Source organism: Rana temporaria, chromosome 9 (assembly GCF_905171775.1).
Source record: "Rana temporaria chromosome 9, aRanTem1.1, whole genome shotgun sequence".
NCBI classification, from domain to species: domain Eukaryota; kingdom Metazoa; phylum Chordata; class Amphibia; order Anura; family Ranidae; genus Rana; species Rana temporaria.
This window is the reverse complement of record NC_053497.1, coordinates 55,302,648-55,327,255: the sequence shown is the minus strand read 5'-3', so window position 1 is coordinate 55,327,255 and position 24,608 is coordinate 55,302,648. Positions and strand designations below refer to the sequence as shown.

At 44.6% G+C, this 24,608-nt stretch overlaps 1 protein-coding gene across 3 annotated transcripts in view; it reads left to right on the top strand.

The window, feature by feature from the left end:
* The window catches only part of ZC3H4 (zinc finger CCCH-type containing 4), a 60,405-nt gene extending 38,534 nt beyond the window's left edge, over positions 1-21,871 (top strand). For 2 of the 3 annotated variants that reach the window (XM_040323537.1, XM_040323538.1), the window contains exons 8-14: positions 814-915; positions 9,309-9,420; positions 11,109-11,218; positions 13,501-14,285; positions 15,301-15,524; positions 18,711-18,950; positions 19,438-21,871. In XM_040323537.1, coding sequence (XP_040179471.1) covers positions 814-915; positions 9,309-9,420; positions 11,109-11,218; positions 13,501-14,285; positions 15,301-15,524; positions 18,711-18,950; positions 19,438-20,825 — 2,961 coding nt within the window. In that variant the 3' untranslated portion in view covers positions 20,826-21,871. The remainder of the gene's footprint in view (positions 1-813; positions 916-9,308; positions 9,421-11,108; positions 11,219-13,500; positions 14,286-15,300; positions 15,525-18,710; positions 18,951-19,437) is intronic. The other variant, XM_040323539.1, reaches the window with a different exon arrangement.
* The last annotated feature ends 2,737 nt before the right edge of the window (positions 21,872-24,608 follow it).

The window sequence follows — 24,608 nt, the reverse complement described above, 5'->3', positions numbered from 1 at the left end:
GACATGGGAGACTTCTTTCCGGCAAGGTCCGGCGTCTGCAAATCTTCTGTGCGCATGTGCCACTGCAGTCAGCGGCTCATTGCAGGGAGAATATCTGCTAAACCGTAAAGGTTTAGGAGATATTTTTTTTACCTACAGGTAAGCCTTATTATAGGCTTACCTGTAGATAAAAGTGTAAAAATGGGCTATACAACCACTTTAAAAGCAAGAGCCCAAAAAAAGTTTCTGCTTAGTATCTGTTGAGGAACATATTTGGTTCTTTTTTTAGTGGCCATTACATTATTTTTACAAGCCTGCATGAATAAATTCCTGGCAGGTCACAATACACAGTAACAGTATAATAAAATAAAAAATAAAAATAAAAAATGGATCCATATATCACTCACTAGAACGTTCTGGTTAAGACAATGTCACCAGCCTGCTACAGGCAGGAAAGTTTCCTTTATTCTGCTTTTACTCAGTGATTCATTTGTAATTTTGCAGTGACTGCAAAATACTTGTTTATCTATACCAACCCCCTTGGGATAGTGCTTCCCAGAGGGGTTTATCTGAGGTGGGGAGGAGCCAAGACAGCTGCCGAGGGACCCCAGAAGACGAGGATCGGGGCCACTCTGTGCAAAACGAGCTGCACAGTGGAGGTAAGTAAAAAAAAAAAAAAAAATCGAACCTTTAATACCCTTTTCAGTTCACTGTCATGATTTATGGAGCCAATGGTTTACTGGCAAAACAAAGATGGGGGGAAATGCAAGTTGAGAGAGTAACATCCTTTCACATTAATGTATTCTGATGTACCGGTATCTTATATTTTCTCAGGATGGGGGAACGTACCGCAATGACTATGAGAAGCCTTACCGTCGAGCAGACAAGAAAGGGAAAGTCATCTGCAGATATTTTGTGGAGGGTCGTTGTACTTGGGTAAGCATAATGTTCAAATCCTTGCTAGTCTAGGTTTGTCTGTTTTTTGTTTGTTTTTTAAGGCCTTTTATGGCAAACTATGTTGTAGACTGAAAAGATAGCTTAATTTAATCACTTCAGCCCTGAAAGAATTTGCCCTCTTAATGAGAAGGCCATTTTTTTTGAGATACGGCACTGCGTCACTTTAACTGACAATTGCGGGGTCATGTGACACTGCAAGCAAAATAGAGCTTTCTTTTGGTGGTATTTAACCACTTGACAACTGGGCACTTAAACACCCTTAATAACCAGACCAATTTTCAGCTTTTGGTGCTCTCACGTTTTGAATGACAATAACTCAGTCATACAACACTGTAACCAAATGAAATTTTTGTCCTTTTTTTCCCACAAATAGAGCTTTCTTTTGGTGGTATTTGATCACCTCTGCGTTTTTTTTTTTCCCCGCTATTAATGAAAAAAGAACGAAAATTTTGTAAAAAAATGAATTTTTCTTCATTTCTATCATATCATTTTGTAAAAAAGTAATTTTCCTCATACATTTGGCCTAAAATGCATACTGCTACATATTTTTGGTAAAAAAAAAAAAAAAATTTGGATATTATTTAGTCTGGGTGAAAGTTATAGGGTCTACAAGCTTTGGTACCAATTTCTGAAAATTGAACAATTTGATCACACCTGAAGTACTGACAGCTTCTCTCATTTCTTGAGACCCTAACAAGCCAATAAAGTACAAATACCCCCCAAATGACCCCTTTTTGGAAAGTAGACATTCCAAGGTAGTTAGTAAGAGTCATAGTTAGTTTTTTGAAGTTGCCATTTTTTCCCACAATTCTTTGCAAAATTAAGATTTTTTTTTTTTTTTTTTTTTTTCATACCAATATTGTCATTATAACAGGTTATTTCTCTCACATGGCATGTATATTCCACAAATGACACCCCAAAATATATTCTGCTGCTCCTCCTGAGTATGGCGATACCACATGTGTGAGACTTTTACACAGCGTGGCCACATACAGAGGCCCAACACCGAAGTAGCAACTTCAAGCATTCTAGGAGCATAAATTACACATCTAATCTCTCAACCACCTATTACACTTTTGAAGGCCCTGGAGCACCAGGACAATGGAAACGCCCACAAAGTGACCCCATTTTGGAAAGCTAACACCCCAACGTATAATCTATGAGGCATAATGAGTCTTTTGAACAGTTCATTTTTTTGCAGATGTTTTTGGAAAATGTGGAAAAAAAATGAAAACGCATTTTTTTTACACAAAGTTGTCCATTTATAGGATATTTCCAACACATAGCATGTACATAGCAAAAATTACACCCCAAAATATATTCTGCTGCTCCTCCTGAGTATGGCGATACCACATGTGTGAGACTTTTACACAGCGTGGCCACATACAGAGGCCCAACACCGAAGTAGCAACTTCAAGCATTCTAGGAGCATAAATTACACATCTAATCTCTCAACCACCTATTACACTTTTGAAGGCCCTGGAGCACCAGGACAATGGAAACGCCCACAAAGTGACCCCATTTTGGAAAGCTAACACCCCAACGTATAATCTATGAGGCATAATGAGTCTTTTGAACAGTTCATTTTTTTGCAGATGTTTTTGGAAAATGTGGAAAAAAAATGAAAACGCATTTTTTTTACACAAAGTTGTCCATTTATAGGATATTTCCAACACATAGCATGTACATAGCAAAAATTACACCCCAAAATATATTCTGCTGCTCCTCCTGAGTATGGCGATACCACATGTGTGAGACTTTTACACAGCGTGGCCACATACAGAGGCCCAACACCGAAGTAGCAACTTCAAGCATTCTAGGAGCATAAATTACACATCTAATCTCTCAACCACCTATTACACTTTTGAAGGCCCTGGAGCACCAGGACAATGGAAACGCCCACAAAGTGACCCCATTTTGGAAAGCTAACACCCCAACGTATAATCTATGAGGCATAATGAGTCTTTTGAACAGTTCATTTTTTTGCAGATGTTTTTGGAAAATGTGGAAAAAAAATGAAAACGCATTTTTTTTACACAAAGTTGTCCATTTATAGGATATTTCCAACACATAGCATGTACATAGCAAAAATTACACCCCAAAATATATTCTGCTGCTCCTCCTGAGTATGGCGATACCACATGTGTGAGACTTTTACACAGCGTGGCCACATACAGAGGCCCAACACCGAAGTAGCAACTTCAAGCATTCTAGGAGCATAAATTACACATCTAATCTCTCAACCACCTATTACACTTTTGAAGGCCCTGGAGCACCAGGACAATGGAAACGCCCACAAAGTGACCCCATTTTGGAAAGCTAACACCCCAACGTATAATCTATGAGGCATAATGAGTCTTTTGAACAGTTCATTTTTTTGCAGATGTTTTTGGAAAATGTGGAAAAAAAATGAAAACGCATTTTTTTTACACAAAGTTGTCCATTTATAGGATATTTCCAACACATAGCATGTACATAGCAAAAATTACACCCCAAAATATATTCTGCTGCTCCTCCTGAGTATGGCGATACCACATGTGTGAGACTTTTACACAGCCTGGCCACATAGAGACCCAACATCCAAGAAGCACCATCAGGTGTTGTAGGGACACAAATTACACATCCAATTTCCTTACAATCTATCACATTTTTGAAGGCCCTTCATATTTCTAACACAGCATGTACATACCAAGAATTACACCCTAAAATACATTCTGCTGAGTAATGGGTACAAAAAAAAAGGATTACCTGTGTTTTTAGTAGTGCAATTGTCCACAGGAGGAGAGCCCTGATCCAGGCAGCAGGCAGGAACGTGGTCAGCGACAATGAATGGAATTGTCCAGGCAGCAATATTGTTCATAGTCGGTACATAGCCAGCAGTGCCAAAATATTGGTCCTGGTAGTAAGGCCAGGAAAGAATGGGGACAGGGGTAGAGGCTTCTCCCACCCAAATCTCTTTGAAGCCTCCGGGCAACCAGACCCTAATCTGGGAATGAGAAAACTAAAAAATTAGTTTTTTCATCCAGAAAAACAATTCTGGAGCCCCTCACATGTGTGAGACTCCTGTGTTCCCACTAGCATAGCAGGGTAAAAGATCAATCCAAGGGGCAGGCAAAAAACGTGGTCAAACAGTCCAGGGTCAATTCCAGAGCAGGCAGATGTAGGTACAGTTTAGGGTTAGGCAAAAGAGTGGTCGTATAACAAGCCAGGGTCAGTTCCAGAGAAAGCAGAGGTATTTTTAGCATTAGGCAAAATCGTGGTCGTATAAAACAGTCCAGGGTCGGTAACGGAGAAGGCAGAGGTAGGTACAGTGCAGTGGCATAAGGGGTGTGGAGGAAAATGACAGGGAATTTGAATTTTGTTTATCTAATAATTTTCAATAGTGTGGTAACGGCGGAAACATGCACCTAAACAGAGGCCTGGTTGGGAGGGACAATCGGGACAATAAACTGTTGTGTCTCTTCTGACTCCTCCTCTGGCGCACACCCGACATTTCTTCTGACGGGCTGCACCTGTTCGACGGGGGGGGATTTTGTCAGGAAAGTGCCGTTCGTGAAGTCTGCTCACGCAATCAGTGCGAAGAATGTCTGGTGGCATTTCAGGGAACAAAAGGGCGGTGATAACGTCTTCTTGGTAGAGTAGATATGGAACGGGATTCTGTGTTGCTTTTTTGTAGATAACATAAGAGTTATAGAAGGCCAAACTGAAAAAGTAAATGGACACTTTTTTATACCAGTGACGGGATTTTCGGGAGGGAAGATAGGGTTCAATCATCTGGTCATTGAAGTCTACGCCACCCATAAATAAATTGTAGTCGTAGACACAAGATGGTTTCTGCACTGGGCCGCTTCTTTTGGGGACTTCCACGTAGGTGTCATTGTGGATGGTGGTGAGCATGTGGACATCTCGTCTGTCCCTCCACTTGACAGCCAATAGCTCCTGGTTCCGTAAAGACGTCGTCTCTCCTCGTCTCAGCTTCTGATTCACCAATTTTTGGGGGAAGCCCTTTCTGTTTATTCTCACTGTGCCACATGCTGGGGTGTCTCTCCGGTAAAGATTTCTAAACAGGGGCAAGCTAGTATAAAAATTGTCCACGTAAAGGTGGTATCCTTTTCCAAGTAGTGGATAGATGAGCTCCCAGACGACTTTTCCACTTGTTCCGATGTATTCGGGGCATTCGGGGGGATGTAGTTGGGAGTCCTTCCCTTCGTAAACAATGAAGGAGTAGATGTACCCCGTGTCTCGGTCACACAGTTTGTACATCTTCACCCCATATCGGGCCCTTTTGCTTGGGATGAATTGTTTAAAGCCCAGCCTGCCGTGGAATTTTACAAGGGACTCATCTATTGAAATATTTTGTTGAGGGGTATATAACTGGGGGAATTTTTCAGAAAAAATTTTTAGAAGTGGCCGAATTTTAAATAATTTGTCAAAGGCAGGGTCATTTCGGGGAGGGCACTGGGTGTTGTCATTATAGTGGAGGAACCGTAGAATCATGAAGTATCGGGATCTGGGCATACGGGATGAGAAGACGGGCATGTGGTGGATGGCTTTGGTAGACCAATAGGCGTACCCTTTGTTTTTTTTTGAGAGACCCATATTGAAGGTCAGGCCTAAGAATATTTTAAACTCCTCTACGGTCAGGTCTCTCCAATGAAAGGGGCGGGCATAGCTGGAATCGGGGTTGCTTAGAATAAATTGCTGAGCGTAGAGATTGCACTGGGCCACAATAGATGACAATAATTCGTCTGTAAAAACTAAATGAAAAAAATCAATCGTGTCAAAATTATCGGTGTTCACCTGTACACCTGGTTGGGCGGTGAAAGGGGGGATACTTGATGCTCCAGAATTCGAAGGCAGCCACAGGGGGTTTTGAAGGCCATAGGGAAGGCTGGCATGGCCCCTATCCCTTTGGGGCAGAGAGGACACCCTACTGGTGCCTGACCTTTGTTGCACTGCTTGCGGGGTGGACGGCACTGCTTGCGGGGTGGACGGCACTGCTTGCGGGGTGGACGGCACTGCTTGCGGGGTGGACGGCACTGCTTGCGGGGTGGACGGCACTGCTTGCGGGGTGGACGGCACTGCTTGCGAGGTGGACGGCACTGCTCGCGAGGTGGACGGCACTGCTTGCGAGGTGGACGGCACTGCACTAGTAGTAGGCTGCTCCACGCCAGAACGCCTTCTTTTAACGGGCACAGGTTCCTCCTCTGAATCAGTATCAGACCCGCTTCCTGTTACGGGCTCATAGGCCGAATCGGAATCGGACAGAGACTCCTCACAGCTGTCATCAGACGCCCATAGTTTCTGGAAGGCCTGCTCGGTGGTAAAAAATTTTTTTGCCATACTGGTGGCTAGTGAGGCTGGACTGCAGAACACTGGTGGGCACTAGTGGCACTGCAGTGGCGCAGGTGTAACTGATGGGCAAATGTGGCACTGGTGTGGCTCTGGTTGCACTGCTGTGGCTCTGGGGTCACTGATTAGCAGGCGGCACTGGTGGGCACAGGCGTCACTGCAGTGGTGCAGGTGGAACTGGTGTGGCACTGGTGGGGCACAGATGGCACTGGTGGGGCACAGATGGCACTGGTGGGGCGCAGATGGCACTGGTGGGGCGCAGATGGCACTGGTGGGGCGCAGATGAGCACTGGTGGGGCGCAGATGAGCACTGGTGGGGTGCAGATGAGCACTGGTGGGGTGCAGATGAGCACTGGTGGGGTGCAGATGAGCACTGGTGGGGTGCAGATGAGCACTGGTGGGCACAGGTGGCACTGATGGGCACAGGTGGCACTGATGGGCACAGGCGGCACTGATGTGGCTCAGATGACACTGGTGTGGCACTGGTGTGGCTCAGATGACACTGGTGCGGCACTGGTTTGGTACAGGCGGCACTGGTTTGGTACAGGCGGCACTGGTGTGGCACAGGTGGCACTGATGGGCACAGGCGGCACTGATGGGCACAGGTGGCACTGATGGGAACAGGCGGCACTGATGTGGCAAAGATGACACTGGTGTGGCACTGGTGTGGCTCAGATGACACTGGTGCGGCACTGGTTTGGTACAGGCGGCACTGGTTTGGTACAGGCGGCACTGGTGTGGCACAGGTGGCACTGATGGGCACAGGCGGCACTGATGGGCACAGGTGGCACTGATGGGCACAGGCGGCACTGATGTGGTTCAGATGACACTGGTGTGGCTCAGATGACACTGGTGCGGCACTGGTTTGGTACAGGCGGCACTGGTGTGGCACAGGCGGCACTGGTGTGGCACAGGCGGCACTGGTGTGGCACAGGCGGCACTCGTGGGCACAGGCGGCACTCGTGGGCACAGGCGGCACTCGTGGGCACAGGCGGCACTCGTGGGCACAGGCGGCACTTGTGGGCACTTATGGGCACAGGTGGCACTTATGGGCACAGGTGGCACTTATGGGCACAGGTGGCAGTGTTGTGGCACTGATGTGTCAGTGTTTTTACTTTTACTTTTTAATTTTGTGGCACTGGTGTTCACTGGTGTAGGACAGGTGGCACTGTTGGGGCACTTGTGGGGCACAGGTGGCACAGATGGCACTAGTGGGGCACAGATGGCACTAGTGGGGCACAGATGGCACTGCCTGGGGCACAGATGGCACTTCCTGGGGGACAGATGGCACTTCCTAGGGGACAGATGGCACTGCTGGGGCACTGCTGGGGCACTGCTGGGCACTGCTGGGCACTGCTGGGCACTGCTGGGCACTGCTGGGGACTGCTGGGGATTGCTGGGCACTTACTATTGATTTGAAAAATCTCTCTCCTCTCCTCTCACGCTGCAACGGTGTGAGGAGAGGAGAGAGATGACCTGCATCTGACCCAGCCGCAGGGTTTGTTTACAAATGTGATCGCGCCGTCATTGGACGGCGCGATCACGTGGTAAGGAGCCGCGTCCATTGGCTCCTTACCGCGAGTGCTGTTGCTGCGGGTCCCGTAGACCCGGCGAGCACCGGCGATCGCGTGTGCGCGCCCGCTCGGGCGCGCACAACGCAGTCTCTGGGAGGACGTACATTGACGCCCTCCTAGAGTACAGTAACCGCTCTGTAGCCGTATTTTGGCTATAGGGCGGTTACCAACTGGTTAATCACCTGTGCGTTTTTTATTTATCATCAGTTTAGACCGATATATATTCTTCTACATATTAATTGGTTTGTGCAAAAGATAGATTTAGGGACTTTATTTTTAGTTTTTCTTACTAGTAATGGCGGCAAACTGCGATTTTTTTATTTATTTTTTTTTTATTTTTTTTTTAGCGTGACTGCGGCGGACAAATCTGACCCCAAATGACACATTTTGGGGACCAGTGACATTATTACATTGATCAGTACTAAAAAAAATGCACTGATCAATGTAAAATTGACACTGGCAGGGAAGGGGTTAATTCTAGGGAGCGATCAAGGGGTTAACTGTATTCCCTCAGTGTGTTCTAACTGTAAAGGGAAAGGCTGCCATGCACATGACAGATCACACTCCTGCAGCGGGAACACTAGTGCGCCAGTGGCGGAGTGCCTGCCACTGCGCCAGCGCAAGCCGCTGTAAAGGTGTGGCGATTTGCGCAGGAGAGAGCTGACCTGCCACAGTACATCTGCGTGAGCAGGTCGGCAAGCAAGTGGTTAATTTTAAGTAAAATGAGTTTACAATAGAGTGATAGTAAATATTTCCTAAATCATAAAGCATAGTTAGATTTTGTCACATCTTTCTAATTGGGTTTAGATAATGCCTTTAGGTCAGTTGCAACATTAAAAATATATAGCCAATTTATTTAGATATCAGGGATGTCCACTGCCGTTTACTGCAGAGTTCCTCAATCTACTTGCCAAACAAATAATTTTGTGTCTTTTTTTTTTTTTTTTATGTCCTTCAGCAGAACGCAACAGTACTAACCAGTTCAGCTCTTGCACCTAGTGTGGGTGTATGTATGTGTGTATATGTGTGTGTGTGTATGTATATATATATATATATATATATATATATATATATATATATATATATATAAAATCTTTTGTGGACCAGATCAATAGTTAGAGGCAAAGTTTTGGTGGGAGGGATTTTCCTGTCAGCGCTGTCTGTTTTGATGGGCGAATCATGCAAATTTCTTTCCTGCAACCCATGGCTGCAGGACAGAAATTTGCACCATCTATGGCCAGCCTTAGTGTAAGTATTTTGGATGGAATTTCATCATTAGTCAGGTATTTACAGCTCTACCATGGCAACCTGTGGCACAGCTGTGACATGCTGAGCTTCACTGTTGAATTCATTGTCACTAACGTATGATTTTTTCCATATGTTTTCTAGATTGCTTTGTTTGTATTTATATATAGCAACAAGTCCTGTCTTATTTTTTTCTTTCAGGGGGAGCATTGTAATTTCAGCCATGACGTGGAAGTCCCAAGGCGGCGTGGACTGTGCAAATTCTATTTCACTGGTTATTGTGCTCGAGGTGACAATTGCCCATACATGCACGATATCCTTTTTAGCGGTTTTAATGAGCTTTTCCTAATTCATACCAGTGGAGCATTTTTACTTTTTTTTTTTCCTTGCTTGCGATATGAAGTGAACTAAAAGTGTGAATTGGGAGGGGTTTTATTTGAGTGCCTATTGTATTCACTTCTACAAGTGGTGCTGGTGCTCCATCTGTCAGGGGAGGCAGACGGACCTGACCACGGACCCCCCCCCCCCCCCCCCCCCCCCCCGGCTCTCTTTGTTGTGCTGCTATCTCCCGATAGACCATGCCCCGGGGATGCCAGCTTGATGAGGGCGATGGGGATCACTATCAGAGAGGTGTGTGCTGACACAGGGGCGATCCATGAAGAATGCTGTGCATTAGGCATGGCGGCGTCGCTGCTGCTGTCTGCTACGTACTTCTTCCCTCTATAGGGTTGTGCTCCCCTCTTCTGCAGCCAGCAACCCATATATGAGTGCCACAGGAGTTAAGAGCACTTGGCATGGAGGGGCTGGAGAAGCTGTCCTTTCGCTGGGAGGAGAATCTGTGTGACAATAGTGAATATTAATTTGCTATTGTCACACAACTGGGTGAGACTCTGCACCCCAAGCCCACCCTTTTTTGAAGCCTATTAGAGCCTCTGCAAAGAACAAGGAGAATCAGGTGCAAGGTAGATCACAGATGCAGACCTCGGCTCACCACTGTGGAAGACAAAATAAAACAAGAAATTGGTCGCACACTGGAACTCCAACTTATCCAACCCCATTTTTATTGTCAAAGGGGTCAGACAAATACAGGCAATGGTAGATCTTTGTGAACAAGCAAGCTACCACTTGTGAAATGCGTCTACCATTGCCTGTATTTGTCTGACCCTTTTGACAATAAAGATGACATCAAGATAAGTTGGAGTTCCAGTGTGCAACAAATTTCTTGTTTTATTAGAGCCTCTGGCTCTAATCACATGCTTCAAACCCACCACCCCCTTCCCATTGGAATCCATGCATCTGGCGTCCCGCATGTAGATTTGGGGGCCGGGTGCATGGATGGGGGGGGGGGGCGGCGCCCCTTATGGACTGGCCGCCGCTGCTTTGCACCCTGGTCTGGGGTAGAGGCTCTTATTTGTAAAGAGTTTTCTGAGTCTCCAGAACAGCATGGAATTTGTAGAGGATAAAAGTGTATCAAAAACATTGGGTTTGATTTACTAGAACTGGAGAGTGCAAAATCTGGTGCAGCTCTGCATAGAACCCAATCATATTCCATTTTTTTTTTGTCAAAACCTAATTGAACAAGCTGAAGTAAGAAGCTGATTGGCTACCGTGCACAGCTGCGACAGACTTTACTCCAGTTTTATTAAATTAACCCCATAGTGTAGGTACCAGATGCTTTAGAGGCAGGGGATTAAAGATGTACATCTGTGACTGTAGGGCACAGAAACAAGTATTATAACCAATAAACAGAACTCGCACACATTCCCTAGTACAGTGATGGCGAACCTTAGCACCCCAAATATTTTGGAAATAAATTTCCCATGATGCTTATGCACTCTGCGGTGTAGTTGAACATCATGGGAAATGTGGTTCCAAGGTTTGCAATCACTGCCCTAGTAAGTACCTTTTACTCTGTGTTTTAAATGTGTGAAATCAAGTTGTTTATAGTAACGTACTGGCATCAGACTACAATGAGTTGTTTTTTTCCTTAATAATTTTCACGTGATTTCCCTTGTAAGCTATATCACACAACAGGCAGCTGCATTAATGGTGAAGAGTGCATGTTCTCTCATGAGCCACTAACAGAAGAAACGCAAGAGTTGCTTGATCAGGTACAAAATAGATTTTTTAACAGTAATTGTTGAACATAAGGTGGCACCCTTGACAAGTATGCACAATCTCTCTACCACTCATAGACTTAAAACTGTGATTGTTTATATCATTATGCAAAAACACGGTTCTGCTATTGGCAAAACAAAAGCTTGATAGGTGTCTTTGCAACATTGGGGCCCTGCATTAAAGTGATTGTAAAGTCTTGTTTTTGTTTTGTTTTTTCAATAAAAATAATAAACTGGTTTTGCACAGAGCAGCCGAGATCCTCCACGTCTCGGGTCCCCCTTTTGGCACTCCTGGCCCCTCCCTCCTGCCTAGTTCCCCCACAGTAAGCAGCTTGCTATGGGGGCACCCAAGCCGAGTCACAGCTCCATGTGTCAATTCAAACACGGAGCTGCGGCCCGGCCCACCCCCCCCCCTCTCTCCTATGATTGGCTGTCTGACTGACTGCTATGTCTCAGCCAATCAGAAGGGAGAGTCTCAGATGACCGAGACACTCGTGGACATCACTGGACAGAGATGGGGCTCAGGTAAGTGCTGGGGGGACTGAGGGGGGCTGCTGCACACAGAAGTTTTTTTTATCTTAATGCTAAAAAAAAACGCTGGGTTGAACAAAAGAAAACTAGTGGTGTGTACGAGGCTTAAGACTGTGGATTTCTTCTGTTCCAGTAGAAAGGTTTAAATATTTCTTCCTTAGTTTGTCCATGCCTTCTCTTCGTCATCTCCCACTTCAGTATATTTGAATTACTAGAATGTAATTGAATAACAAGAAAAATTTATCTTAGCTGTGTCAGCTTTTTGCTTTGTTTTGTAAGCTGCAGTGTCTGTTATCATGATGTAGTAAAGGCCTGTGGAGCATCGGCTCAAATCACGTCAATCATATTTTAAATCGTGGTACTGTAGCTTACTTTTCATTCTGCAAATGGTAGATGTCTGGCTGTTGTACTGACCCTGTTCATTTGAAACTGTGTACCTAACATAGAACAAGTATACATATGACTTTTCTAGTCTGAATGCTTGTTCATGGTCCATAACTCGGTAGTATTGAAGCCAGGGGGTTAGTTTAAAGTGATTCTAAAGGCAGGATTTTTTATTTATTTTTGAATAACCAATATGTCATACTAACCTCTGTGCAATCGTTTTGCACAGAGCAGCCCAGATCCTCCTCTTTTGGGGTCTCCCGCTAGTGCTCCAGGCTTTTGCCTCCCTGCCTGATAGTAAGCCGCTTGCTTTGGTAGCACTCGTGAGTGCTCGCTCCCACGCTCTCTCCTCACTGGTTGTGATTGACAGCAACAGAAGCTGATGGGTCCCACTGCGCTGCCTCTCTGTCCAATGAAGAGACATATTGCTGGATCGAGATCAGGCTCATGCAAGTATAAGGGGGCTGGGGAGGGAGCTGCATGCAGAAGTAAATTTTTTTTTTTTTATTTTTTTTTTTTTTACCTTCATGCAGAAAATGCATTAAGGTAAAAAAACACACTCTGCCTTTAGTACCACTTTAACTGCAGGGAAAATTGCACTTTTAAAATGAGATCAGCAAAAACCATAATTTTCCCAGGAAAGGTTTAATGTGAAAGCTTCTTGTTTAATAAATCTATACTTATTTTTTGCTAGACTGTAGTTCCTTAAAGCGGATCTCCACTCTAAAGTGAAGTCGCGCTGATCGGCACCCTCCCCCCCTCCGGTGTCACATTTGACACCTTTCAGGGGGGAGGGGGGTGCAGATACCTGTCTACAGACAGGTATCTGCACCCACTTCCGGCCCTACGATGCGGGCAAAAGACGGGTTTTTTCCTTGCTTCCCGTCCGTCCCTCGTTGTATGCTGGGAACACTCGGCTCCCAGCACACAGCGGGAGCCAATCGGCGGGCGCAGCGCGACTCGTGCATGCGCCGTAGGGAACCGGGCAGTGAAGCCGGAGCGATTCACTTCCTGGTTCCCTCACCGTGGATGGAGGGGGGAGCAGCAGGGTGACGAGCGATCGGCTCGTCATCTGCTGCGATCGGCGCTGGACTTCAGGACAGGTAAGTGTCCTTATATTAAAAGTCAGCAGCTGCAGTATTTGTAGCTGCTGGCTTTTAATATATTTTTTTAGTGGCACATCCGCTTTAAGTTTTGACTATCTGGCTTTCCAAATTTAGGATTTATGAGCTCATAGTTTGTATGAAAAAAACAACACAAAAACTAACCAGCTTAAAAACATTTCCTAGATTGGAACCATATTTTTAATGTGTTAAATTTTCTTTGGTTTTGAGAGAGCTGAATATATACTTTTTCTTCAGTTATTAGCGGAGGATGCAGAAGCTGGAGCTGAGGATGAAAAGGATTTAGAAGAACTGAAAAAACAAGGCATAAACCCTTTGCCCAAACCACCCCCTGGAGTCGGGCTTCTGCCTACACCTTCAGCACCATCAGGGCCTTCTAATACTGCAGGTTTATGTGATCCAGCATCCCCACCACCTGCTGTACCAGTAACATCACCTGATTCGTCAGTTCCTGTTCCTCAACTTCCTGGAGGTCCGGTTCCTAGTGGGCTATTGCCAAGTTCAGACATGCACGGACCTGGAAGTCCACCAGAAGAAGAAGAAGAAGAAATGACCATAGGTCCCGGGTTAGTGCCTGAAGGCTCTGTAATGGGTGGATTGATTCATGGTGGTCATCCATTGCCAGGAGGCCATATGTCAGGAGGTCAAATGCATGGAGAGCCAATGCCCGGTATTCCAGTTCCTGGGGGCCCAATGCCTGGTGGCCCAATGCACCCAATGCTTGCTGGGCCTGGGGAGCAATTACCACCAGAAGGACCATTGCATCCATATCAAGGAGGCCCTATGCATCCATGTGAGGGAGGTCCCATGCCTCCAATGCACGGTGGACCTGGAGGTCCACTTTCTCCAATGCAAGATGGAGGACCAATGCTTGGAAGTCCACCAGGGGGTCCTCCAATGGAAACAATGCAAGGCAGTCCTGGATCTGGGCCTATGGATCCACAGATGTGCCAGCGAATACCATCCCTTTTTGACATTGTGGTGCGGCCCACTGCTCATTTGGCTCATAAATTGGGTGTCAGGTAAGATGTTGGGCATGCGTACTGTTTTTACTTTGTGTTCTTGGTTCTAATTAGGGTTGTCCCGATACTAGTATCGGTGTCAAAACCGAGAATTTGCCCGAGTACTTTTTACTTGGACAAATGCTCCGACGCTTAATCCAATATCTTGACAGTCAGGGATGATCGGTGCGGTGCTGGGGAGGAGTTACAATCACCAATCTTTCTGTATACGTTTCAATAAAGCAGCTGACAGCCGCTTCTCCTCTCCCTCCTGCAGCTTTCAGCTGCTTTATTGAAATCTATACAGGAATATTGGTGATTGTAACTCCTCCACAGCGCCGCACTGATCACCCCTGACTGTCCCCCATATCCTCCTCCGGTTTCCCCTTCGTGCTCCTCCTGTCCCCCTCTGTCCTCGATCTGTCAGATGGAGAGCGGAGGAATGAGCTGGTAAATGCAATTTAGCAGCTCCTTCCTTTTTCGAATGCACATAGTCAATGACCACTGACTCTGTTCATTCATAACTGTCACTGAGCATCGTAAACTGTGTTTACCATGCTTCAGTTTATGAATAGAGAGGAGCCGCTATCTCCTGTCCATTCATCTTCAGTTCAGCTGAGGCTGCAGAGAAAGGGACTGGGGAATCTTTGTCCTCAATCCCTTTTCCTGTCTCAAAAGGGAGATGTCAGGGGATATCTCACCAAAGCCACCCCCAACAGGGCTAAATTAAAAAAAATAAAGAATTGTAATAAATATTGAAAAGGTTAAATTGTAAAAATAATAAAACACACTGACACCGTCCGCCGCAACCCCCCCCTAAAAAAAAATATGTAAAAAATTCAATAAAAACTACCGACAGTCCACGTGTCATTAGTGCCACTGTCACATGGCAAAAAGTATCGGTAATCGGTATCGACGAGTACTTGGGGGGGGGGGGGGGGGGGAAGTATTGGTACTTGTACGCAGTCTTAAAACCGTGGTATCGGGACAACGCTAGTTCTGATTGACTGAATTGTTGTTTTTCTTTTTTGTTTAGGCCACCTGGTGCACCAGGAGGTCCCCCAGGGTTTCCTGGACCTATGGGCCCTCAAGGCCCAATGCACCATGATCTGGATATGGAGGAAGGTCCACCTATGATGCCCTATGGCCCTGAAGATGGACCTGATATGATGGGTGATGGTCCACCAGGCCCAGACTTCTATGGTGAATATTATCCTGACCCAAATATGGAGATGGCACCTGATATGATGGGAGATGAAGGTATTTCTTTCACTCGTGTTTCTGTCTTTTTAATTTATTTTACTTTATTTTAAATATTGTGTGTTGTTTGTTTCTGATCTTCACCTAAGCGGACCATACATGGATCTAAATTTGGCCAGTTCAGCAGGGACTAGCTGAATTTCGGTCCACGTACGGGAATGCTGGTTATCTACCGATTGACTTCTGTACAACCAGCCTATTGGGATTTTCCTGATTGATCACTGCCATCAGCTATACCCTGCAGCACTGATCAGTGTATTCTGACAGTGGGGTGGTCTCCCTGCAGTCAGAATACAACTCAGTGGATTCCTCCATCCAGGTCTAATGTATGTATAGGAACACTGTGTCATCCTTTTTTTTGTTTCGCAGATTATTATCTGGGTTTTGGCAATTGGTGTAAACTAAGTGGATTTATATTGTTTGTTGCTTTTGAAAAATGTAGTTTTTGTGCCTGAAGTTGAGCATTTTAGGTACAAAGCTTTCCTCTATAGCAAAAGCTAATGTTCATTAGTCAAGGTAAACCTTTCTACAGCCGATCCCATTTCTTAGTACTTTGTAAGTGAACTGCTTTATATCTAAAAATCTTGACTCACAAACCTGTTTCATCAAAAAAATAAATGGTTCATATCATGTCCCTAGGCACCCAGTTGTAAAAGATATGTTCCCAGCTTGTAGGTCTGTTGGCTGAATAGCTGTGAACTAATAGAAAAGTCTTAACAATTGAAACGTTCTGCCCCTGTGTGAGCTGTGGTGGTCAGACTGTCAGAGGAAGGGATCACAGCACAGATGGTGTTGGGTCCTCTGAACTAAACTCTACCATATTTACATTGGTGCAAAATTGTCTGCTGCTGATTTTTTTCTGCAGTCCATTGCACAGTTATAACTACCCCCAATTAGCAAGAAGCATGCACATCTCTGATTGGAGAGAAGATGATGTGACTGTGCAAGGGGTGGGTGGGACTGCTGCAGATCGACCCCTTGCTCTCACACAGAGGACAGCAGTTCTTATCCAAATGCTACTGCAGGGATTCTCACTCTTGAGCTGCCACTTGCGCGCTAGTAAAAAATTAAGTTACTGTAAGTCATTAAAAAAAGTTATCTTAATTGTACAAGACTGGTATTCGTAGACCAGGGTTTTTTTGCTGCTACCTGCAGGTGAATGGACACTGGGATAAAACTTTTTGCTAGGGCTACCCCAAAAGTGTACTCGCATAACCCCATCCACTCCACGAGGCTCCATTTTTGGGAGCTGATGCTTTAGGCGATGGACCTCTTCTCCACTGGAGTCATATTTTTTTTTCCTTTTACACGATTCAACAGAACTGAATGCGCCACAGCCAACACAGGCCCCTATGTGAACTAAGAGATTGTCTAAGATTAAAGAAGACTTTTCTCATACCCTCATTTACTTTAAGAATGCAATTATGAATTTTAAAATTAAATGGTGTATACCAGTAGTGGATCCTGTGATTGCTGTTGTCAAACTCTTTACAGTTGCTATTGAGGGTGTTCCCTCTTTCAAGCATTCTGTTGATGGGTATTTTGAGGCCATTTAAAAAGCCTTATTTGATCTTGCAGATCCAGCAATACAGCCAGCAATTGCTGCCATGTTCATTTGCCAGACTATCGCCAACAGGTCAGGATGTATAAACAAAGACACTTGTCTTAGAAACTCTTAGAACAAGTGGAGCTGATTCCCTTCAGCCCTTTTTGTTTTGTGTTCATGTTCTGAAGAATGCAATTCGACAAGTCTCAAGAATCTCTGCTATCTCTCTGTACAAACATGCAGGATTTTGTGACTAAAAGCTTGGTCTGCTGAACATGCTTGTAAGAAACCTCTTCTATGCATGCCCTTTGATGCTGAACATCTCTTTGGGGAATCGTTTGACAAATCCGCGATTTCAAAACGCTCTGGTAAAATGAGAAATCACAGGTGCCATTCAATTTAATGGCACCTAAAAACGCGGTACAGGTCTGCCACGATAAACCGTGCTGCAATCATGGCCAACTGTGTAACGTGAAGCTTGTCGCCCAAAAGTAGCTCCTGAACTTTTTTTTGTTTGACAAGCTTCAGGAGATGTGGTTTTCTGCAATTGCAGCGGGATTTATCGTTCAAAAATTGCAGCAGAACCGCAGCGCGTTTTTAGTTGCCATTTAAATTAATGGCATCTGAAATTCGCATTGTGCGATTTCTCATTTTACTAGAGCGTTTTGAAATCACGAGCAGAATTGCTGCGATTCTGCCCACTATGCAAATGCCCAGGTGTGAATGCAGCCTTAGTATATATGAAATAGTTCACCTTAGAAGCATTAATTTGTACCTCATCGAAAGTTTTTTGACTCCAGGTATTGTAACTAATATCTGCTATTAAAGTGTTACTAAACCCAGGACCCTACCTTCACGATATCTGTTTTCAGTCTCACACAGAACATGAAAATGCAATTACTGTATTTTAGTAACTATAAACTGCTAAATACCTTTTCTCCCCAGCAGTATATAGCAGTCTTTTGACTTCTATAAGTGGCTGGATAGAGCTTGTAGGAGGAGTTTTCATACTGCACTGGCTGTCCCATCAGGGCGCAGGACCCCTGACTTTCTAGATAGTGCTGATCACATGCAATTTTCCAAGAAAAAAAACTCTATAGCAATACACCCCAAACTGAGCATGTGCAGACTAACGTCACTAACTCTGTCTTTGCCGAACATGTTTGGGGGCCACTTCTATAAGTGGCTGGATAGAGCTTGTAGGAGGAGTTTTCATACTGCACTGGCTGTCCCATCAGGGCGCAGGACCCCTGACTTTCTAGATAGTGCTGATCACATGCAATTTTCCAAGAAAAAAAACTCTATAGCAATACACCCCAAACTGAGCATGTGCAGACTAACGTCACTAACTCTGTCTTTGCCGAACATGTTTTGGGGGCAATGCAAGAAGAGGAGGATCTGTGCATACAGAATCAAACAGCCTTTTTACACAATGCAGAGGCTTAACCCCTTAGGTACCACAGTGAGTATAACAAGCATGCTTTACTGCATATACAACTGATTTTACTGTTGTGGGTTTAGTAACACTTTAACAGTGAGATGTGAAATATGTTCTCCTTGACCCTATTCTGCTAATGGTGTTATTCTCTCTGCAGTAAGTGGAGTAAAAGACAGAACTTTCAATTTTTTTTGTTAACTAGGTGCCTATAACAACTATGGAGGCATGCCAGAAGACGATCCTCACCATTATCATGAGCACTCTACTGAAGAGGACCCCGAGAATATGGATACACAGTCCTCTTTTAACAAAGGGAACATCCCAGATTTCTTACCCTCTGCACAGCGTGCTCTGTACCTGCGTATTCAGCAGAAGCAGCAAGACGATGAAGAGCGAGCACGGAGGATGGCTGGAGGAACCCAGCAGGACAGAGATAATGAAGGTGAATTAACTTTTACACAAGTGAGCTCATGAAAGTGGGCTTTATGTATATAAACCACAGAAGGAAACAGAATAACAGACCTATCAAAAGTGGTCCATGGAAAGCAAACCGGTGACGGTCATGGGTAGACAAAGCTTATTGATGCACGTGGGGAGCAAAAGCTGGCCCATGTAGTCTGATCCAGTACTGTAGCTTAAAATGCTGAAAAAGTTAATGCTGGTTCCTAATGTCATGGCTGATCGGTGTATGTAAATCTGCTTATGTGGATTTTTACCTTAACTTCAGACATAAGTTTTTCCTTCCCCTGTATAATAACACTAATGAACAGATATCTGATCAATCAATTATGGTTACGTCATTTTGTTCATTGTATCATTTTCTGGCGTATTTTCTGTAAACTCCTTAACTGTTTTGCTCTTTGTAGTTTTGAACTTTCCTGTACCAAGTCTGGGAGCTATAAATTAATGATTATTGTTAACATTTTCAGGTGATTCTGGCAACTGGTACTCCAGTGATGAAGAGGAAGGAGGAAGCAGCGTGACTTCAATACTCAAGACTTTACGACAGCAGTCATCTAACCGCCCTGCTCCACAGGTCCCTGCCAGAGACACCAGTACAGGGGGACAGGTTGACCCACGTCTGCAAAAAAATTCAGCTGCCCCATCCAGCCGCCCTACTGATCCCCGTCTCTCTCGTGATCCACGACTTTCCCGAACCACAGACAACCCTTCTTCATCTGACAAAGGGCAAAGCGACCCTAGACTAGCCAGACATGCAGGCCAGTCTTCAAAACAAGACTCCCCAGTAAATAAAATTGCTGGAGATGAAGAAGAAGGGGAAAGGGTCCTACGGGATAAGCCTGTCAACATCCCCCTTGATCCTCCCCCTGGACATACATTAAGAGACCCAAGAAATCAGCTGCAGCAGTTCAGCCACATCAAAAAGGATGTCAATTTGAACAAACCAAACTTTGCCAGGACTGTTTTATGGAGTCCTGAAGACCTTATCCCACTGCCCATTCCTAAACAGGACTTCATCCCAATGCCTCCTGCACTACAGTCTATGCAAGGCCTTGATTCCAGACCTAACCGTCCATCCACCTCAGTATCGCAGGACCCACGTCAGCGGGCAGCTGCTTCTGATGCAACAACATCAAATTCTAGCCTGCCTGATTTTGAACTGCTATCTAGGATTCTGAAGACTGTCAATGCTGCCTCTAGCACTTCATCAGCACCAGCTGAAAAACCCTCTGATCCTCGAACACGGAAGCCTCCTGCTGACCCACGTCTTCAAAAATCCACAGAACCTGTGCTTACTGTACGGCCACCAGAACCCACACAGCCCCTTCCCATAATACCACCTGTTGAGAGCCCAACAACCATTGCACCCTATGACCCCCGTTTGCTGACTGTAGGGGGACTGAGCAAACCAAGCGGTCAAAGTAACGTTCTCAGCAACATTAGTTTGTATGATCCTCGGACAGGGAACAAGACTTCAGCTGAGGTCACTTCTAACGAGACAACCTCTAAGGGTTCAGACAGCAAAACTGCCAGTAAAGCAAAAGAGCCCCTTTTTGTGCGCAAGTCTGCCCTGGACCAACCAGAAGCAGACAAACCTAATTCAGATACTGCCACTGACCGCTACAACAGTTACAACCGGCCCCGTGCTAAAACTGCAGCTATTTCAGATAGCAGCCAGGCCGCTGTTCACAACTTGCCAGTGCCATCTGTCTATGGTGTGGTCAAGCAAACCAAAACTGGCAGTGGAAGCCCCTTTGCTGGAAACAGCCCAACACAGGAGTCTGAACAGGACGCTGGCTCCCTTAAGGATGTTTTTAAAGGATTTGACCCCACAGCATCTCCATTCTGCCAGTGATACCCATATACAGTGTTCATAATAACATGCCTATATATATATATCTTTATTTTTTTTTTAAGCAACTGATACCATCCTTGGTTATGTCAATTCTTCATGTATATAAACCGAAGAAAAAAATGTAACAGCTCCACAATCTGTTTTTAATGAATAATCATCTTGCGTAGTGATTTATGCTGTCTATTTGTATGTTATTTTAAAATTTTCTTTATAAACATACATCCCGCTGTATGTGTTAGAAGATATATATATATCTCTATAGATATATATCCATATATTTATGGTGTAGTTTTAAGGGCAGCAAAGTTGTGGTGGATCTGTCATGAAGTAAAATTCCCAGTAGAGGAACGTTAAATGAAAGATTTTACTCTCCAACTCCCAAGCAGCCTACTAATTTTGAGGCAGTGAAGACAAATGGACTCGTCCTCACTGCTTATGTTGTCACTGCCCTGGTAACGTGCAACTCAGGAGGTAAAAGTTACAGCTTCAATATGAGGCTTCTCACACCTGTGATTTGCTGTGTGATGGATTCCCGTTAAAGATGGATTCCTAATATGATGAAATTCTTTGTATTTAGTGCACATGTCCGTACAGAGCACACAGGCAGGCTTGTTCAACGAGGTAGTGAAAAGTGCAGTAACTCATATCTTCCAATCAAATTTCAGCTTATTGTAGTCCAGTCATGCTGTGGTTTGCTACATTATCGCTTGCACTGTCGCACTGAGTAAGCTCAGTGGTGTGAAGAGGCAGCTAGTTCCTTCATTACTGTACAGAGAGTCGGTTGGATCCTTGTGTCAAACTCTAAATTGATTTGTGTGTCTGATTTCCCAAGAGCCTTGGATGGGCCTGGACAGACACACTTCATTGTACATATATATATATTTATATATAAATATGATTTTATACCACATTTATGTATGTGCTATATTATGCAAAGAGCAGCAAGTTCACAAAACCAAAAGGAAGTATAAGTATTTATAGCTGAAATCTCAAAGTTTGCCACTTGAGTATTGTAAAAAGTTTATTTAAAGCAAATCCTTATTCCCCTTTGTTTTCTGCTTTCCCTTTTTGTTATGTGTACTGAAAAAAGCAGAGTTGGTCCGTTTCCAAACACAGGATGAACCAAGTGAATAATTCTTAATGTTTAGAAGCATGTCTACATTTATTAAACCATCATTTGTACTGGTGATCCATGAAGAAATACTGTCAGGGCATATGTTATCTGTCACAGCCAAGGTTTAGCACTGAAGGCTGCCATTGCTGTCTGCCAGAAGTAAGTGTGTGTTTGCTTGAGACAGCGGAGTTCTCCTTGTGGAATGTCCCGCACAGTGATATGACAATTCTAGAACTAGAAAAGCTTCCAGCGCTGGAGTGAGTCTTGGCTCTCACAGTTAACAGCCATCTTGAGGGCCCATTCACTCCACCAGCATTGTGGTTAAGTGTGTTGGTGCACTGCAATGCTATTCATTTTGAACAAATGCACCTCCGCTACGCATGTGCATTGCAGTGCACCCCTAATGCACTGTATCTGGTGGAATGCGCTGTGAAAAATTCAAGCTGGTCATTCATTTTCAGTTGTCTGTCTAATACAACAGTCCCCAAACAGGAAAATGCATACTTGGTTCTGGTGTGAATGGGCCCTAAACAGGGCTTTTTCACAATTTAAGGACAAATTTTACTTGTAAGACAGTACAGTCAAATAGGCTGTATAAATAGTATGTCATCTTTTTTACCCTTAGGTTGTGCAGTAAATTATAGCTATTTTCCAAGATAAATGATCAAACTTTCCTTCCCAATAAAAAACAATTCTTTCTTTTATTTAATACAGAATGCTTCTATAGAGACAGAACTGCATCCCACATAAAGAACTTGTCTATGGCAAGCCAAAATGTAGCATTTCTCACTTTGCACAATAGATACTTGAATCACAAGCATTGTGGAACAATATAGGTGCTACTTAAACAGTAGATTTCACTGCCCTGCCTTACAAGAGATCTTTTTTTTCCTTAAAGGATAAGTTCACCTTTTGTTATATGCAACATACATTATCAGTGTAACATGTAACGAGATGCACCGGCTCCCGCAACCCCTAATCCTGTTTTGACAGCGAGTGGGGGATCTTCTCCCCCCCGCCCACTGTCATCACAATTTAAAAAATGAATTCACAGTGTTCTGTGAATGTAAAAACTACAAGTACCGACAGCCTTTGTGGCTGTCGGCTTTTAGTTCTCAATGAACTACCAGGGCACTGTTGAGCTCTCTAGGTAGTTCATTGAGCTACCTGTCAGAGTGTAACTGCCTGCTGGTATCGGAGGTACAGGCAAACAGCTACACAGATAGTCTGCAGAACTGTGCCATTACACCCACAGTCTGCTGATCATGGGTGCAATACTTTACAGGCTTCTAACAAACAAAAAACATTTTACCTGCAAAAAAAATAAATGAGCATTTATTTTATTTTTTGTAAAGCTGAACTTATTCTTTAAAGGAAAAGTATAATGAGGAAAAGAAGGGGATTGCCATTGCTCATCTCTTTTTTTGGGAAAATACTAACTGCCTGGCTGTCATGCTGACCCAGAGACTTCAATATTTTCTGATCCCTGGACCCCAAAGTAGTATGCGGATTGGGAATTTCAACTCACCACCTACTTGTACAAGGGTCAGACACTAGGGCTTCACAAAGCACTTGCGACGACGTATCTCCAGATACGCCGTGTAAGTGCAAATATGCGCCGTCGTATCTGTGCACCGGACTAAGATACGCCTAAAAATAGGCTTCATCCCACCGATGTAACTTGCCTACGCCGGCGTAGAGTGGGCGCATATTTACGCTGGACGCATGGTGGCGCTCACATTGATCAGCTATTTAAATATGCAAATAAGGAAAATACGGCGTTTCACGAACCTGCGCCCGCCCAATACGAGAGGTGCGCGTAAGTTGTACGTCCGGCGTAAAGTTAAGCCCCATAAAGGAGGTGTAACTCAGCAGCAGACATGTAAAGGTCAGCATCAGGGAACAGAAGCCTGCGGTTTTTACGTTGGACGTGTGTCTGGATGGGTGCAGATTACGTTCATGGCGTAGGCAGTGATCCGCCGTATCTTAGGCAGTTGTTCCAACGTGTTTGTGAGCATGCGCACTGGGATGCGTCCACGGGACGGCACACGTATCTGTCTGGCGCTCGGCCCATCATTTGCATGGCTCACGCCCACTTCCACTTCCACCGGCTTACACTTAGGAAACCCAGCACAGTTTTGGGAGCAAGTGCTCTGTGAATTCCATGCTTGCCTCTCTGCGCTTCGTCGACGTAGTGTACAGGAAATACGCTACGGCGGCATTAATGTGCGCTGCTGTCTGTAAATCCGGGCCTAGGAAAACAATAAAATCACAGTCAGCCAGGAATCTAGCTTGTTCAAAGTGAAGTCACTAATGGCAGCCCTTGTATTTTTTTCCCCAGTAAGAGTTCCTTTCTTCCAGTTCCTTCAAGCTGTGTTTCTTTCCTGCACGTGTATGTGTCTTATCTTTTATATTTTAAACATTTCTGTTCCGAGAATATTATGAAATGTGACTTGCTGTCGAGGCAGTGAAGCAGCTTTGTTGTATCCGAGTGCAGCAGATATAAACACAATTACCGGTTATCATGTTCCACAGCAAAACAATCAGACAAAAACTGCTTGTAGATCCCCAAAACATACATCAAGCAGCTTGAAATATATTTCTGCCCGCATGAAAGCTTATCTAAACCCAACAACAAAAATGTAATCTATTGCAGCTTATGAGTTCTT